General features: G+C 37.3%; 1 protein-coding gene across 8 annotated transcripts in view; it reads left to right on the forward strand.

Moving 5' to 3' along the window:
* PKP4 (plakophilin 4) overlaps positions 1 to 16,191 on the forward strand; it is a 241,930-nt gene that overhangs the window by 61,800 nt on the left and 163,939 nt on the right. For all 8 annotated transcript variants that reach the window (XM_032857861.1, XM_032857868.1, XM_032857866.1 and 5 more), the window contains exon 2: positions 13,394 to 13,530. In XM_032857861.1, coding sequence (XP_032713752.1) covers positions 13,399 to 13,530 — 132 coding nt within the window. In that variant the 5' untranslated portion in view covers positions 13,394 to 13,398. The remainder of the gene's footprint in view (positions 1 to 13,393; positions 13,531 to 16,191) is intronic.

The following is a 16,191-nucleotide window of genomic DNA, read 5'->3' on the forward strand; positions in this document are numbered from 1 at the left end:
CTGTAGGAGTTGTGAACCTAGAGTCCTGTCAAAGGTAAAGAGAGAGTTTCAAGAGAGAATTCATTTCAGGACCGTCTCTGCCCCTTTCAGAGAAGATCTCCTACTTTTTTACTTCCCTAGACAGAGCCAGAAGCAAGGTTTTCCTTTCCTGGGATTCATACCGATTCTTCCCTTCTCCAATTCTGATGATAATCACACACGCTGGATCATAATCACATTCTGATTCTGGGCTGGATGTTAAAATCTTTTCCTTGATTTTGTTATAAAGTCTTTAGAAAAGCACATTTACTGATTCTTAGTTTATTTCCGCCTGTATATAATCTTACCCTTATTTTATCTATTTTTTCTAAATTTCTTCTCCTGGGAGCAGTTCTTAATTCCCTCTGGATTTTGAGGAGCAGCTCCATGTTGCATCCAAGTGTGCCCTATGAGAATAGCGATACATGAGGACTTCCTCGTAGTCTCCTTAAACTGACCACCTGGATCATGAAGGACAAGGTTTCCTAGGATTATGTTTATCATTGTGTCTCCAGGGACTTGGCACCTTAAGGAGGGAAGAATCGTCTTTTCTTGCAGGCTCTGTGTGGCATGTTCTTGAAGTCGTCTTAGGTGAAGTTGCTTCGTTCCCCTCAGTTGCTTTCTAGCTCTTTACTGGATCTTTCAGATGTTTTACTGTTCTCCCAAGTTGACACCATCTAGTTTTTACCCACTTCCGCTCCTTATCCATGGTGTCAAGCTCCAGGTCACATTCCTACCTTCGCAGGGGCAGACACCTGACTCAGTCAAACTGTTAACTCAGCTTTCACCATCATGTGAGGCAATCCATCTCTTTCCCGCCATCATGGTTCCTTCATCTTCTCATCTCCAGAGTTTTTCTCCCTCTTTTTTCCACCTCCTCCCTCCCACCCCAAGGTTAGACCATTAGCATTCTCTTCTACCTCTTTGTCTTTGTGGTAACTCATCTTCCCCGATGACCCTCCTACTGTGGTATGTTTTATGTATCTTTACTGTTGGGTTTGTCACACTGTTTTTATTCCTTTCTTTCCTTCTAGACTGTGAGCTGCTTTAGCATCTCGATGGTTCTGAAACCTGACACTACCTTCCATGTAATTGTTACTTCAGTGGGAACACAGTATAATGCCATTCTCTCCTTCATTTTGTTTCATTCTTTCACTGAACAAACCCTGTTGAACACCTACTATGTTTCAGGCATTTTTATTGCTGCTGAAAATACAGTGGAGATACAGATGAAGATAGTCCCTGCTCTCACTGAACCTAGACTGTATGGTTGAGGGATATAGAACACTGAATTGGAAATTACAGGATGGTTCACTGATGCGCCATCTGTAATCAACAAAATTCTAGGAACTTTGTGATGGTTGGTATTTTTTCTTGTGCTTTCTTCAGAAAGCTGTTTGGAGATGTTAGGTGTGAAAATATGTTTGTCTTCTTGGAAATAAAGCACAGCATTAAACATACAGAATCTAAACTGAATAAATGAGACTGAACGACAACTATCAGGTTTCTAACTTAAACTTGCTGAAGACAGGGACAGAAAGAAAGGATTCTTAGTACCATTTATTAATCTCCTGTGCTTTATTTTTGATGCCTAAAATTTTCCCTTGTACACTAAAGAACTATTATGAAATTGGAAATCATTAGATCCATCATTGCTTAAATCAGCATTTTTTTTTTTTTTTTTAAGATTTTATTCGAGGTAGAGACAGTGAGAGAGCACAAGTGAGGGAGTGCGGCAGAGAGAGAAGGGAATCAAACTTTCCCGCTGTGGGGCTCCATCCTGGACTCTGGGATCCTGATCTGCATCAAAGGCAGATGCTTAACCAACTGAGCCACCCAGGCCCCCCTAAATCAGCATTATTAAAAGTAACTTTAAATATGTATAAAATCAGTATTTTTGATGATACTCTTACTTAAAACTGTCAACTTCAGATAAATACCTGCCCCAAACTTCACACCTTTTAAACCAATTGTTATATCCCAGATGGGGAATTGATCTCTCCAACCAAAGCTCCAATAGGCACTATATACACACCTAGTCTTTTTCCACATGAGTGTTCGTGAGGCAAGCATGAAAAATATAATTAAAACTCACACCTGGCCTGGAGCAGGCTGGGTTCTTCTTCTGAAAATCATTTATTCCTTCATTTAGAAATTAAGTTTTCCAAGAAATTGGTACCCAACTTACAGCCAAAACACAATTTCGTGCTTAATTTTGTTGACAGGAATCTTTATTGAAAAGAGCTTAAATTTTTCTTTCCCATTTTCTTAAAAGTACTTAATTAATGTTTTTCTTTTAATAAACTGACATCACTGGAAAAGCTGGGAAGAGCCCAATTTTACTTGTAAAGGATGGAGCAATGCCTTTTTCTAGCTACATTTGCTCATTAATAATACGGATTGTTATATTGTGGAAGTTCTCAAAGTACGTTTCTCAAAGTGTTACTAGGTGACCCTCAAAAACCATAGGGGTCAACAAATGTGCGGTGCTGAGTAAGATGTGATTAAACAGGTTCATTTACTATAAGATTTCTCGAAGTTTTTTAAATGCTCTATATTGCTGCTGCTTAAACTTGAAGGTGTGTACAACAGGGATCTTATTCATGTGAAGATTCTGATTCAGTAGGTCTTGGGTGAGGCCTGAAATTCTGCCTTTTCTTATAAGCTCTAAGATACTGCCAGTGTAACTGGTCCACAGATCATCCGTTAGAAAATAAGGTTTTGGGGATCGTCAAGAGGAAATAGGCTCTGTAGTATTTTCCAGATGTACTAATCCCAGGAACCTTGTTTTTGATGTACTGGAAGTCATTTATGGACTATACTTTGAATTTTAAATTTTAAATGGAATTTTTCAAATTACAAGTGAATGTATAATTTAAATACAAGCCTAATGCAGAGCTTCTAAGAAATTTAATACATAAATAGGTTATTATCAGCTAGACAGCTTAGTAGAAATCCCAGGACACTGAAAAATCATTTAGCTAGTCCATGTAAGAAGAAAAATCAGTATAATGAACTAAAAAGACAAGCACTGCATAAGGTAGTGGGTTGTTACTATAGTTGTATACTTTTTATTTTTAATAGACCTTATAAATATTATTAAATGACCAAGTCCTTAATTAAACAATTTTACATTATTTTTATTGCCTCTAGTAATTCACTTATAAATTACCATATTTCAAAATCCCCATATGTGCTGTGTTAGTAATTTCATTAGTTTTTAATCTTTGTTAACACTAGCATTTGATATGAAAAACTAATGATAAAAACAGATCTTTTATTTAAACAGCTTGAGATTTGATACGGCTTAGATATTCTTAATTGCGAGTGATATGAAACAATAGTCTAGGGAGGTTTTTGAGAAATCTATTGAATCTAAAGCAAAATTTTAAATGTAAAAGCTTAATAAAATTAATTAATACATTATAGATGGGCTTTCCCCCGCCTGGGTCCTTCTGGTGCACCTGGAATAGCATCCGCATTTATTCATGCTTTTTGATACCCCTCTTTGAGCACCTGCCTTCTGTGTTCGAGCTCTTAGTGCCCTGTTCATCTCAAGCTGCATTTTAATTGTAGTTGCTTTTTTATTTGTCTTCCCTTTTAGACTGTAAATTGGATTGGAGGCCAGGGTCTTATTCATCATTAAACTCTCAATAACATCTAGTCTAGTTTATAGTGTAATACATAAGTGGAAGATCAATAATGCTTTAAAGAAATAATATCTTTATAATTCAGCATGAAAAATTTAATTTTTTAATCTTATGATTCTTAAAAATAATATAATTTTTCCCCCTATCCTCATTAATGGTTGTATTAGTTTCACTTGCCTGTCATGTAACAAGTCCTTTTAAATCTCAGTGACTCAAACAGTGGTTTTTAAATTTCACACAAGTCTTGGTTGGCAAGGAAATAAAATAAGCTTTCCTTACTTTATTTATTTATTTAGTTAGTTAGTTATTTGGGAGGAGTGCGGTGTAGCAGGAGAGGGAGTGAGAGGATCTTAAGCAGCCTCCACACCCGGGCTAAGTAAAGCTTCCTTCAATGTTATTTCTACATTCTTCACTTTTCCTGTTTAGGGAATTTGTCCCTTCTGGGCATCAGTAGCTGACTGAGGCCCTGCTCTGTCTGGATCAACTCCTCCTTTGCCTGTGGCAAATGTTTGAGCACGTCCACAACAAGGGCAGACCACCTTACTGCATTAGCTCTACCCTTCATCATCTTATCTTGACCCTGACCTAAGAACCTAGGACCTGAGTAGCCTGAGTGTGCAGCCTGCCCTCCATCCTACCGCAGCCTCCTCCAAGGCAGTCCCTCTTCTGTTTGGTGCTATGGTTCCCTCTGGTATTTTGCCATAGGTTTATACTCATTATTTTTCTGACTTTTTAGAACACTGGTGGCATTTTTAAAATTTCTAAGCTAATTTTCTTATCTTAAAAAAGAAAAATAAGTTTTCTGTCATTTCCTGGTGTTTCGAGTTGGAAAAGAGAGGAAATGTGTGCTCATCATGCCTTTTGATCCAGTAATCACCCCTCAGCTTTAAATACATTCTTAGCCTTTTGATTATCCCTGTCCTATCTTTTTATCAGCCCTTAACATTCGATGCTTCTCCTCCTTTTTCCTCATCTGTGTAACAGATCCCAAATCCTAATCCTACAAGGTGAGCCTGTAGCATTTTCCAAAAAGAGATTTCCATTTTTCCTTCTTTGCTGTCCATAACAAATAAGATACCTCGGTTTTACTAACAGGTTTTCAATGTTTACCTGTGTGACAATCCTCTGTGTGGCTCAGGGAGCATCACTCATAAGAACACAGTGTGAACTGCTGACTGCAGGTGTGAGCACTGTTGACCTGATGTTATATTCACTGTGTGTTTTGTTTTCAGAAATTATTAGTGAATGATATATGGGGTTGCAGACATTCTTTAGTGTAAGCCTCTTTTTTTCTTGAAGTAAATACCTTCACGACATTTATGAGTTATAAAATTTAGTGAAGTTTTTTTAGCGTAGTTTTATAATCAGAAGTAGGTCGGTTCTCTTTAAAAAGGATGGTCTTTAGTATTTAAGCTGTTAAACACTATTGCATTCTATTTATAAATACTCTAAATTTTTCTATTTACAGATCACATATAATAAGAATTTATCATGTAAGTTTGTCTGCCAAATTATTTTTCCTTTTTCATGAAAAAGCTATGGAAAAGCCCATAAAATGCATATACAGCTAAAAAACATCCGTTAATAATTGCCCATATTAGTCCTCACTCCAGAAGCTCTTAATGTCCCCTGTAAAATCACGACCCGCACCTTCTTTGCAGAAGTAACCCCTCCTTTGACTTTGAGAGTCATTTCCTACAAAGGCATCCTTTTTTTTTTCAATTAATGTATAATGTATTATTTGCCCCAGGGATACAGGTTTGTGAATCATCAGGCTTACACATTTAACAGCACTCACCATAGCCCATACCCTCCCCAGTGTCCATCACCCAGCCACCCTATCCCTATCCCCCACCCCCCAGCAAGCCTCGGTTTGTTTAGTGAGATTAAGAGTCTCTTATGGTTTGTTTCCCTCCTGATCCCATCTTGTGTCAATTTTTCCTTCCCTACCCCCCAAGACCCCCCACCCTGCCTCTCAAATTCCTCATATCAGGGAGATCATATGATAATTGTCTTTCTCTGATCGACTTATAATACCCTCTAGTTCCATATACCTTGTTGCAAATGACAAGATTTCATTTCTTTTGATGGCTGCTTAGTATTCCGTTGTGTATATATACCACCTCTTCTTTATCCATTCATGTGTTGATGGACATCTAGGTTCTTTCCATAGTTTGACTATTGTAGACATTGCTGCTATAAACATTCGGGTGCACGTGCCCCTTCGGATCACTACGTTTGTATCTTTAGGGTAAATACCCAGTAGTGCAATTGCTGGGTCATAGGGTAGTTCTATTTTCAACATTTTGAGGAACCTCCATACTGTTTTCCAGAGTGGCTGCACCAGCTTACATTCCCACCAACAGTGTAGGAGGGTTCCCCTTTCTCCGCATCCTCGCCAGCATCTGTCATTTCCTGACTTGTTAATTTTAGCCATTCTGACTGGTGTGAGGTGGTATCTCATTGTGGTTTTGATTTGTATTTCCCTGATGCCGGGTGATGTGGAGCACTTTTTCATGTGTCTGTTGGCCATCTGAATGTCTTCTTTGCAGAAAAAAATCTGTTCGTGTCTTCTGCCCATTTCTTGATTAGATTATTTGTTCTTTGGGTGTTGAGTTAGATAAGTTCTTTATAGATTTTGGATACTAGCCCTTTATCTCATATGTCATTTGTGAATATCTTTTCCCATTCTGTCAGTTGTCTTTTGGTTTTGTTGACTGTTCCTTTTGCTGTGCAAAGGCTTTTGATCTTGATGAAGTCCCAATAGTTCATTTTTGCCCTTGCTTCCATTGCCTTTGGTGATGTTTCTAGGAAGACGTTGCTATGGCTGTGGTCAAAGAGTTTGCTGCCCTACAAATTCATCCTTAATAAACAGATTTATCATGGGGTGCCTGGGTGCCTCAGTGGGTTAAGCCTCTGCCTTCAGCTCAGGTCATGGTTTCAGGGTCCTGGGATTGAGCCCCGAATCTGGCTCTCTGCTCTGCAGGGAGGCTGCTTGCCCCTCTTTCTCTTCTTGCCTCTCTGCCTACTTGTGATCTCTCTCTCTGTCAAATAAATAAATAAGATCTTTTTAAAAAAAATAAACAGATTTATTTTGCCTGTTTTTTTAAACTTTACTTAAATGGAATTCTACTGTTTGTATTTTTTTGTGGCTTCTTTTATTCAACAGTATGCTCGTGAGAGTCATTCTTGTTGGATAGTGCTGTTGTTCACTTGTTGTTGTAGATGAAACACAGTGCATGACTATACCACAATGTATTTACCCATTTCACTGTTGTCATTTGGATTGTTTACAATTCAGAACTTCCACAGAGTGTGGCCATGACCTTCCTTATATGGCTGTCCTGTGTTTGTGTGAAGAATATCTCTGTATATCAGGAATAGAATTACTGGGCTATGGAGTAAATGTATCAGCAGCTCGACTCTGTAGATCCCAAAATGTATTCCCAAGTGTTGGCTCCTTTCCCCACTAATCAGCAGCCTGCTGCATCTTCACCAGAGTTTGATATTGATTAATGTTTTGTCATTCTGGGGGTTGTTTATTGATATCTCATTGTAGTATGAATTTGAATTTTTCTAGTTACTAATGAGGTTGAGCACCTCATTTTTGGCCACCTAGATTTCCTCTCCTCTGAAAGGTCTGTTTACACCTTTTGCCTTTTTAAAAATATCAGGTTATCTTGCACTGATCTTTTGATTGTAAAATCTATAAGCCAAAACACTTAACTGCTATATATATTTTATTCTCTGGAATTACTGTGCTGTTTGGCATATAACTCCCTTCTAAACAAATTCTTGCCAAGAAGTTTCGATTTTTTGGATGAACTGTCTGATTAGAAGTTTAGTATGTAACTATCTGTAAGCTTCCTAAAGATTTGCAGATTTTAGAAATGCTTCTTACTTCTAGGATATTTTAAAACCCTAACTGTGAAAAGTTCATCTAGTACTCCTTTTAGAATTCTAGAATAGATAGATTCCATATGGTCCTGAAGGTGTTTAACTTCTGAGGCATATTCCTGATTCCCCAGTACCTCATTCTTCTGTAGTTGCACTTTCATTATAAGTAAAGCAAAGAAACTTGTCTTTACTACATAGGATACTCTGATTTTTTTCTGTTTTTACTGTTACAGTGTTTTGTTCACCGAATGCTTATTCCAAAATCTTTATTATCCTCTATTTTAGTTTGAATAAAATTTAAATAATCATGCTTATCTTCTGTTCTATTATTTTTCTTAACTTGTTCTTAGGCTTCATAATTTTGTCCTGTCAGTTTTGAAATGGTTGTCATCATCCATCATAGCATTTTCTGAGTGTTCAAAATGAAGTCATGAGATATGTTATAGTCCAAAATACTAATGCAAGAAAGAAAAGAAAAATATATAGACACCAGTTTATATCACTGGATAAGATGAAGCAAAGTGTACTTAGTATACTTTTGCCAAAAATTATCAGTAAGGAGAGTAGAAATGAGTAAATAGAGGACAAATACAGTATGTAGTTGATCTTCTATCCCAGAAAGATTTAGCTCAGAGATAATTTTGAGGATTAGTATCATCTGTGGTAAAAGTGATTATAGATATTGAGTCATAGGTTTTGCCCATATATATTACATGCATAGCTGTATGTTACATCCATACCCTGCATTTATTACATCCACATCAAGATTCAGTACTCACTCTTAAATGTATCTAACCTGCAACCTTGGGCAGGAAAATTTCCCACTAGTCAGCGATAGTTCACTGTAAGATTGAGATACACACATGTACACAAATACTAATATTGCACATAAAAGCTTCTTTGTCTTCAATAAAGATTATAGTGAAAGTACATATTCTGCCTTCCAAAAAGTGTTTTTACAAGGTGTAAAAGAATGCAGTTCAACAAAATGATAAAAATAGACCTGGGCGAGGGGAAATTTAGTAAGTAAAGCCTGGGATAAAATAAGAAGACACTTGTGAGAGTTGGTCACAAACTCATCTCAGCTTTGTACAGCCAAACAGAAACAGCATGAAGATTTCTGGTGTCTATCATGCCTTCAGGAAAAGTACAGCTTCCTGCCCTCCAGGTGCCTTTTAACAGATAGCTGTGATATGATAGACAACATTCTGAAAACTGAGGAACACTCACATCAATTTGGAATGTAGAAGTTGTCTTATCTTAGTGTCTGCCTCAGACACTTGAATGTTTCCTTCAAAAGGAAAGAATTTGCTGAGCTTCCTCTCATGGCTCAACCTTTTATTTTGATTAAAAATAATATAACCATTAGCCAAATTTGATTAAAAGTATAAAGACAGTAATAAAGGCAAATACAAGTTTTGTTACAAAAACATTAGGTTTTAATCTAACTCTTAGGATCATAGCCTAAAATGTCTAACTTCGTTTGTCAGTGGCAGTCCTTCAGAGGTTTATAGACATCTGCTTGTCTGCACAGTCCTCTTCTTGAGATCAAACTTACTCTTCTTGTTCCATTAACTGCCCTTCCTATGTGCCCCCCTCCCCGACACTGTTAAGGTCTGAGTTCCTAAGGAGCAGGAGCTATCATTCATTTTGTCCCTATTCCTATGACTGGTAGGAATGACTGAATACCTTCACCATCCTACTCATCCTCTCCTGAATGGATACATTTGTGTCTGTTTCTACAAATGTGCCATCTGTAACTGTACCTGAACATGTCGCAAGGAGCCTGAAGGAGAGGTGTACATTCATATGTCCACCTCTTCCTGTCATCTTGAATACTGATGTCAATACAGTATAAAATCACCTTGTCTTTGGAGCACCTTTGTCTCATGCATGGTTCACTCATTCTGCTCTTGAACCTGAAGTGCCTAAATCTTTTCCCCAATGTGCTGCTAAGCTAACTTCAGTATAAGACCCCAGATTTATTCCTCTTGTTTTTATCACATAGAGGCAGCTCATTACTGCTATAGAGCAATGTTTTCTATATTTTTATTTTATTATATGAATTAATTCAGTATCCATAGTCATTGAAGAATTTGAGCGTGCCTGTTTATCATTTACACTATAGCTAAACTTTTTGGTTAGGATTGAGTCAAGATCAAAGTTCTCCAGCATTACATTAGAAAAAACCTTTATAGGATAGTATGTTTCCTTCAGCCACTAAAAGACTGTGAGAGTCAGCATTTGCCCTGTGCCAGCCCCAGTTCTCTGCTGATTATAATATCATTGGGGGACTTCTAATATACATGCCTCACTGGAGTCTAGACACACTACATTTCCATGGTTACGCTGCCAGAGACAGAAATTAGAACAGCTTGACATGACTTTTCTTTGCTGTGCCCCTTTCTGGTTCTCACAGATCATCTCTTGGATAAAATCCTTTTAAGAATCTCACCTAAGATCCATGTCTAGCTCTCTAGTTTATGATGTAAAGAGAGTCTACTTTCTTTTCTTCAAAAACAGCAGTGGCATTTTCCTGCTGCCAGTTTTCTGGCACCTCTGCCATTCCCTGTGATTCTCCAGAGAGCCCCCAGAATGCTTCAGTTTTCTCAGGTCCCTAGAATGTGTTTGTCCAGATCAGGCAAGTTGAAGTCATGGAAGGAAGCACAAGGCCTTATTTCTCACAGTCCCTTTGCTGTAAAAGCAAAGAACACCAAAAGTTCTTTTGATGTTATTTTTTTTTCCTTTGCTAATGGGGAGAAGTAATAATCTCACTCCGTGATTCTAATCATAGCTCGATTCCTGTAACTCCTTAAATTGTTATGAGAACTACAGGGAACTGGATAGAAGACCTTATTAAAATTAGAATTTGTCAGTCCTGTGGCATCCCTCCTCTGCCCAGTGTTGGGTTCTGTTATTTGGGGACTGTTGCGGAAATGAGGGGCAGTGAAGTGTCTCTTAGGTACGCATAGGCACCGTGGTCATTCTTCAGCCCAGCAGCGTTAACGAGTGCCTGCAATACCTTTCAGTCTTGGAGAAATCGGAGAATAAAAAATATCATCCCTGCCTATGAAAAACCCCTCTCCTGCCTGGTACTGGTTTCTTTTACAAATTCCTAAGTGCTTCACAGCCTCTAGCCATCAACTTTGGTGGTGTTAATCCATCGTTTCCATCTTGCTATACTTAGCCTTGATTTAATCATATTTTGCTGCCTCAGCTAAGGTGATGAAGCACTACAATGGTCAGTGACCCTGTCTTATGCTTGAACCCCCTGTCCCCTGCACATGTGGGTAGAGTGGTATTTGGAAAATGGTCTTCTGATATTGGTCCTGGACAGTTAGAATCATCAGGGTAAATATGGTGAAATAAGTGTGGTGTACTTATAGTGATATAATTAGAATAATATAATTATATGTTTCAGTAAGTTTCTTCCTGTTTATGTAAATAATTAATAATTATATGATGCTTCTGTTTTCTCCTTTTCTCAGATTTTCTTTGTTCACTGAATTTGTTTCTCTTTTCCTTACACATTGGTATTTCGTGATATTATACTCCTGACATTTAAAAATTTTGATTCTTGGCATTATTTGTTTCACTGTTGCATAGTAACATTTTTGTTCTTTGCAACCATCTGCTTATTTTAAGGTGTGTAGTTTTTCAATGGCATAGACTACTTTCATATCTTTATTTGCCTTAAATGTTAGTCTAAGATCTTTATGTATGGCATTTTTTTCTTTAAAGACCTCGTATCTGGTTTCTGTTGAGTACCCGGTAAATACAGAAATGGGCTATTTTATTCAATTGATGATATTGTAAGTATATTTTATATCTCAGGCCTACCATGTATACTAAAAAATAAAGATTCCCATAAAATCCTTCCATTCTGCTGTAGAAAGAATTAGTAAATCCTTTTTTAAGGATGAAAGTGGGGCTCAACAATGGCAACTTGTCCAAGGGCACTTGGGTTTTGATCCTAGACCCAGTTATCCCAAGACTGAATGAAGCTCCTCCTCTACTCATACTTAAGGAGATCCTTCTCCTTGAAGGTAAGGCTCTACCTAAGCTTGGGCACCATAGAAATGAAAGACAGAATTCACCTGCTAGAGTAGGCATACTGACTCTTCATGAAGCTGGCATTAGGGAAAATGCACAAACTTATCACATTCACTGCCCATTTCTGCCTATTAATATGGCAAGAATAAAGCCACTACTATTAGAAGCCTGGAACCCAAACCCACCTTCACTAATGTGTAAGTCAGAAGACTGAGGATGAGAGATGGAGAGAGGTCAGGTGGTATGCGTATATATTCCCTTCTCTTACAGATGATGATTTTAGAAAAAGCAAACTGATCCTGAAATTTGAGGGAACGGGGGAAAAATCCCCAGATCATACTATGGAATTGAACATTGTGGAAGTTGATAAAAAAAATAAAAATATAACAATAGAGTAATTTTTATGAGAAAACTATGAAGAATGTTGAGAATAGTATTTATGGTCTGACGTATTCATATATGAGTTTACAGAGTAACACACTGAACAAATAAGATCTCATGAGTAACACACTTGGTGAGATTTGCCTGATGACTCCAATGAGACATGGAAAAGATGGTCAGTCCTTCATTTATGTATTAATTTATTCAACAAACATGTATTGAATACCTATTACATATGCCAGGCAGTAGGCTAGTCTCATGGTATGATGCTGTGCTCTCAAGGAAACAGACTGCTGTGCAAACAAGTTATTAAAATTTTCACAGCATTTTAGGTGGGAATCTTTCTCCAGTTTTCTGCATTCATGAAAAATCCCTATCAGGTCAGTGGTCTGGCAAGCACATCACTCTTGGTGTGTTGAGGCACTCCATCGCTTTAGAACTCATCCTTTCATAATCTGTGGGTCTGAAAAATAGACCCTCCTTAAATACCATCTCCATTGCCATTGTATAATCAGATTCTTTTTTTTTTTTTTTTAAGATTTTATTTATTTATTTATTTATTTGACAGAGATCACAAGTAGGCAGAGAGGCAGGCAGAGAGAGGGAGAAGCAGGCTCCCTGCTGAGCAGAGAGCCCGCTCTGGGGGCTCCATCTCAGGACCCTGAGATTCATGACCTGAGCTGAAGGAAGAGGCTTAACCCTCTGAGCCACCCAGGCATCCCTGGTAATCAGATTCTTCTAAGGAAACCACATTAGCTATAATAGTCCACCAAAGATATCCTTGTTCTAGTTATTAATGACTTCCGTTTCTTTTAAATAAGGAGGAGACTTTTGTTTATTTTCTAGCCCAAGTTTAAAACCTTTTTTTTTTTTTTAATTGCATAATCCTCTTCTGTAACTGGTAAAGCATTTGTGTATTTGTAGACATCTTCTGGTATGGGAACTTTACAAACTGGCCCCTGTAGCAATCTAGAGGATTTATTACAATTTGTTTTATGATATAATCATATTTACTCATTGGTTATCTGATTAGAAAAATCAGTGATTCAGCAAGCTTCTAACAGTTTTACTGTCCTTAGTACATTTTTAACTAAGAGCCCTCTTCCCCAACACTTTAGTCCTTTTTTTTTTTTTGCTATGATGTTATTTATACATTTGCTTAGTATATATTATTACTGCTACTACTACTATTATTATTTTAGTATTCAGTCGTACTATCTATACTTTTGGCCCTAAATGTTGCTTTTAAAAATCAAATAGCTGTAAGGCGTTGTGATCTTTGTGCGTAGAAGTCCATAGTATATCCTAGGAACCATCTGCAAATCCTCAGTCCCTGCCTGTTCTTCCACAGGAGAACATGAACAAGTGTTAACTCTTTGTCTGCTTGTTTGCAGGAGGAATGCCCGCTCCTGAGCAGGCTTCACTGGTGGAGGAAGGGCAACCACAGACCCGCCAGGAAGCTGCCTCCACTGGCCCAGGCATGGAACCCGAGACCACAGCCACCACTATTCTAGCTTCCGTGAAGGAGCAGGTATAGCCTCTTATTGGAATTTGCAATCAATTATTTCTTCAATGCCTTTAAAAATTAATCTTTGGATATGTTTTAAACTTGTCTAACGTCCTTGATGCCTTCACGTTTTTTAATTATAAGGTGTTTACATCCCTGAGTACATTGGGATGACTGGCACGTAGAGCCGCTCCAGGTGCCAGTCAGAATCGGAACATGCAGGATACTTGTGCGTCTGCAAGTAAGGACAATATCGATGGTGCTTGGTGTCTCTGTCTCTCCCACATTGCAGAGTGTGTGCATGCAAGCCAAGCCTTGTGAAGCATATTTTACACTGCTGACTTTTCTGTCAGGACTCTGGCAACTTGAGGCCTGTAATATCTTTAGATACATTGAACAGTTTAACATTTTAATATAGGTATTATATAGGCTGTCTTTGTGATTTTTGGATAAAGGCTATATTTGTTGTGTTTGTCTGAATCAAAGTATATTCATTTTGTGAGCTAGTGTTCTAAAACTTGTCAAACTGTGCCAGTTTGCTTCAATGTCATGTTTATGTTGACTTTTTATTTTAAGGTACTTAATGCTATTTATCCTTCAAATACAAGTAGCTTTCTAAATTATTGTACTTAGAGAAATTGGAATTCCTGAATTTAATTTCTTCAGATTTAGAAGCTTAATAAGGTGAATGTAAATTTAAAGCTCCAGGGATAGTTGTTTTTTTTTTTTTTTTCCTCCCTCCCTCAAAAACAAAACAAAACAAACGTATTTGCCTTCTCTGAGGGTTTTTCTGTTGGAAATAATTTAATAGTACAGTTTTTTAAGCCTTATGATTAAACCTCTTCTCAAGAGTTATAAACTTAGGTGTATATTTGATGGAATGTTCTTTCAAAAATAAGTATCAGCAATTCAGATGACTAATGATGGCAGAATAAAGGAATATTTAATGCCTCATTATTTTACTCTTTGCTGTAACTTACAACTAGTTATGTCGAGTGAAAGAATACTCCAGAATATTTGACATTAGAACTGTGTTTTCAAGAAAAGTTATTTCATAGCTTATTCGAGTAGCAAGATATCAAATTACTTTCCATTCCCCCACTGAAATTTGAAGTTTTCAAAACATTCCACAAACTAAGAATTTGAGAAGACAAAAAAATTGTAGTCAGTACTGTTTCCATTTTCCACTAAACTATAGATTATCAAGCTTCTCTCACCTTTATGGAGGAAAAAAGGACTCTTTTCTTACTGCACTTCATAGCTGTTGAGATTTGACCCAAGGAGCTGTAAAATGAGAAGACTCTGATTTATTTTGAGCTGTGAGTGTATTCCCCATTTTGGTGAAATATAATGGTAAATTTATCAAAATGCCCAGAACTGACTTAAAGCTAGAAACTGTGTTCAGTAAATATAGCTACAGGAACTTTGCATTTGTACCTTGAGACTGGATGATACCCTGCATGTTGAAGAAAATTGGAAACCTATCATGATTTTGGCACTGGAATTCCTTGGCAGCCTCAGATGACGTCAGCATTCTCTCTGTTGGTGATAGATAGTGTTCTGAATGAATTTATTTTGTGGGAGATAGCTTGAAGTGTCCCTGTTTCTGAAGATAGCCAAAAGAATCCAAGTATTTGCTCTTTGTGAGAAGAATTACCATATATATCTCAGATTATTTAGTTAGTGGGAGGCTATACTCTTCTATTCCTGTTCTAAGAATATGAATCCACTAATATATGTTTGCAATTTTCATGCTTAATTTCTTTTAAAAGTGTTTATCAGTGCTCAGTGTTCGGCATTTCATTCAACCCAAGACCATATCCATCTCTTGTTCCAGGATGTTCACCTGATGTTAAATACCCAACTCAAGCTCCCAGGCAGGATCCTCTGATTTCTGGATAGTTGGGGCAGAAACTTCTTACAGCCTTTCTCAAATGTCAGTCCCTATGATCTGTCCAGTGAGACAGAGTACAGAACAGTTAGTCATTAAAAAGCTAGTTATTATGTACCTTATGTATTTGATTTGAAAATAGTCAGAATATGACATTCTTAATTGTGTTAAGCCCAAATGAAATAATGTCCTTGATAATATTTTATATCAAAAGAATAATATTCTTGGATAGGATGTATTACTTTTTTTTTTTAATCTCACTACAGTGCAATGTTCACAGCCATGGAGTGAAAACATGAGCTGCTCGGAGATAAAAAAAAAAAAAAAGACCTTGAGTGGCAGCCATGTGTCAGGAAGAATGTTTCATTGGGTAAAGAAGGAAGAGACCCTTTCAGAGCAATTGAGTAGATAGCCTGGGTTCCTGTCCTGCACCCACTGCTTTCTGTGTCATCTTGGGAAGATTTCTTAATCTCTCTGCCTCAGTTTTTCCTCTAAAAATTGGTGACAATGATAGTTATTGAGAACATTAAATTAACCATTGTAAAATCCTTACAGTGGTGTCCAGCACTTAGTAAGTGCTCACAGTAGGGGCTAATATTACTATTTCAATTGGCATTTCTACCTAAGAAGAAAAGGCACCTCTTAGGAGGAACTGGTGGTTCTATTTTTAAGTATGTGTATATGCATATAGATGCATATACATATACATATAGATGCATATACATACACATACACACACCCAGTGAGCCTTCTTTGGACAGTGATATGAAGATAAAACAACTTTGTATATATTG

This window comes from Lontra canadensis, unplaced genomic scaffold (assembly GCF_010015895.1).
Source record: "Lontra canadensis isolate GAN:19392208 unplaced genomic scaffold, GSC_riverotter_1.0 scaffold13, whole genome shotgun sequence".
Classification (NCBI taxonomy): domain Eukaryota; kingdom Metazoa; phylum Chordata; class Mammalia; order Carnivora; family Mustelidae; genus Lontra; species Lontra canadensis.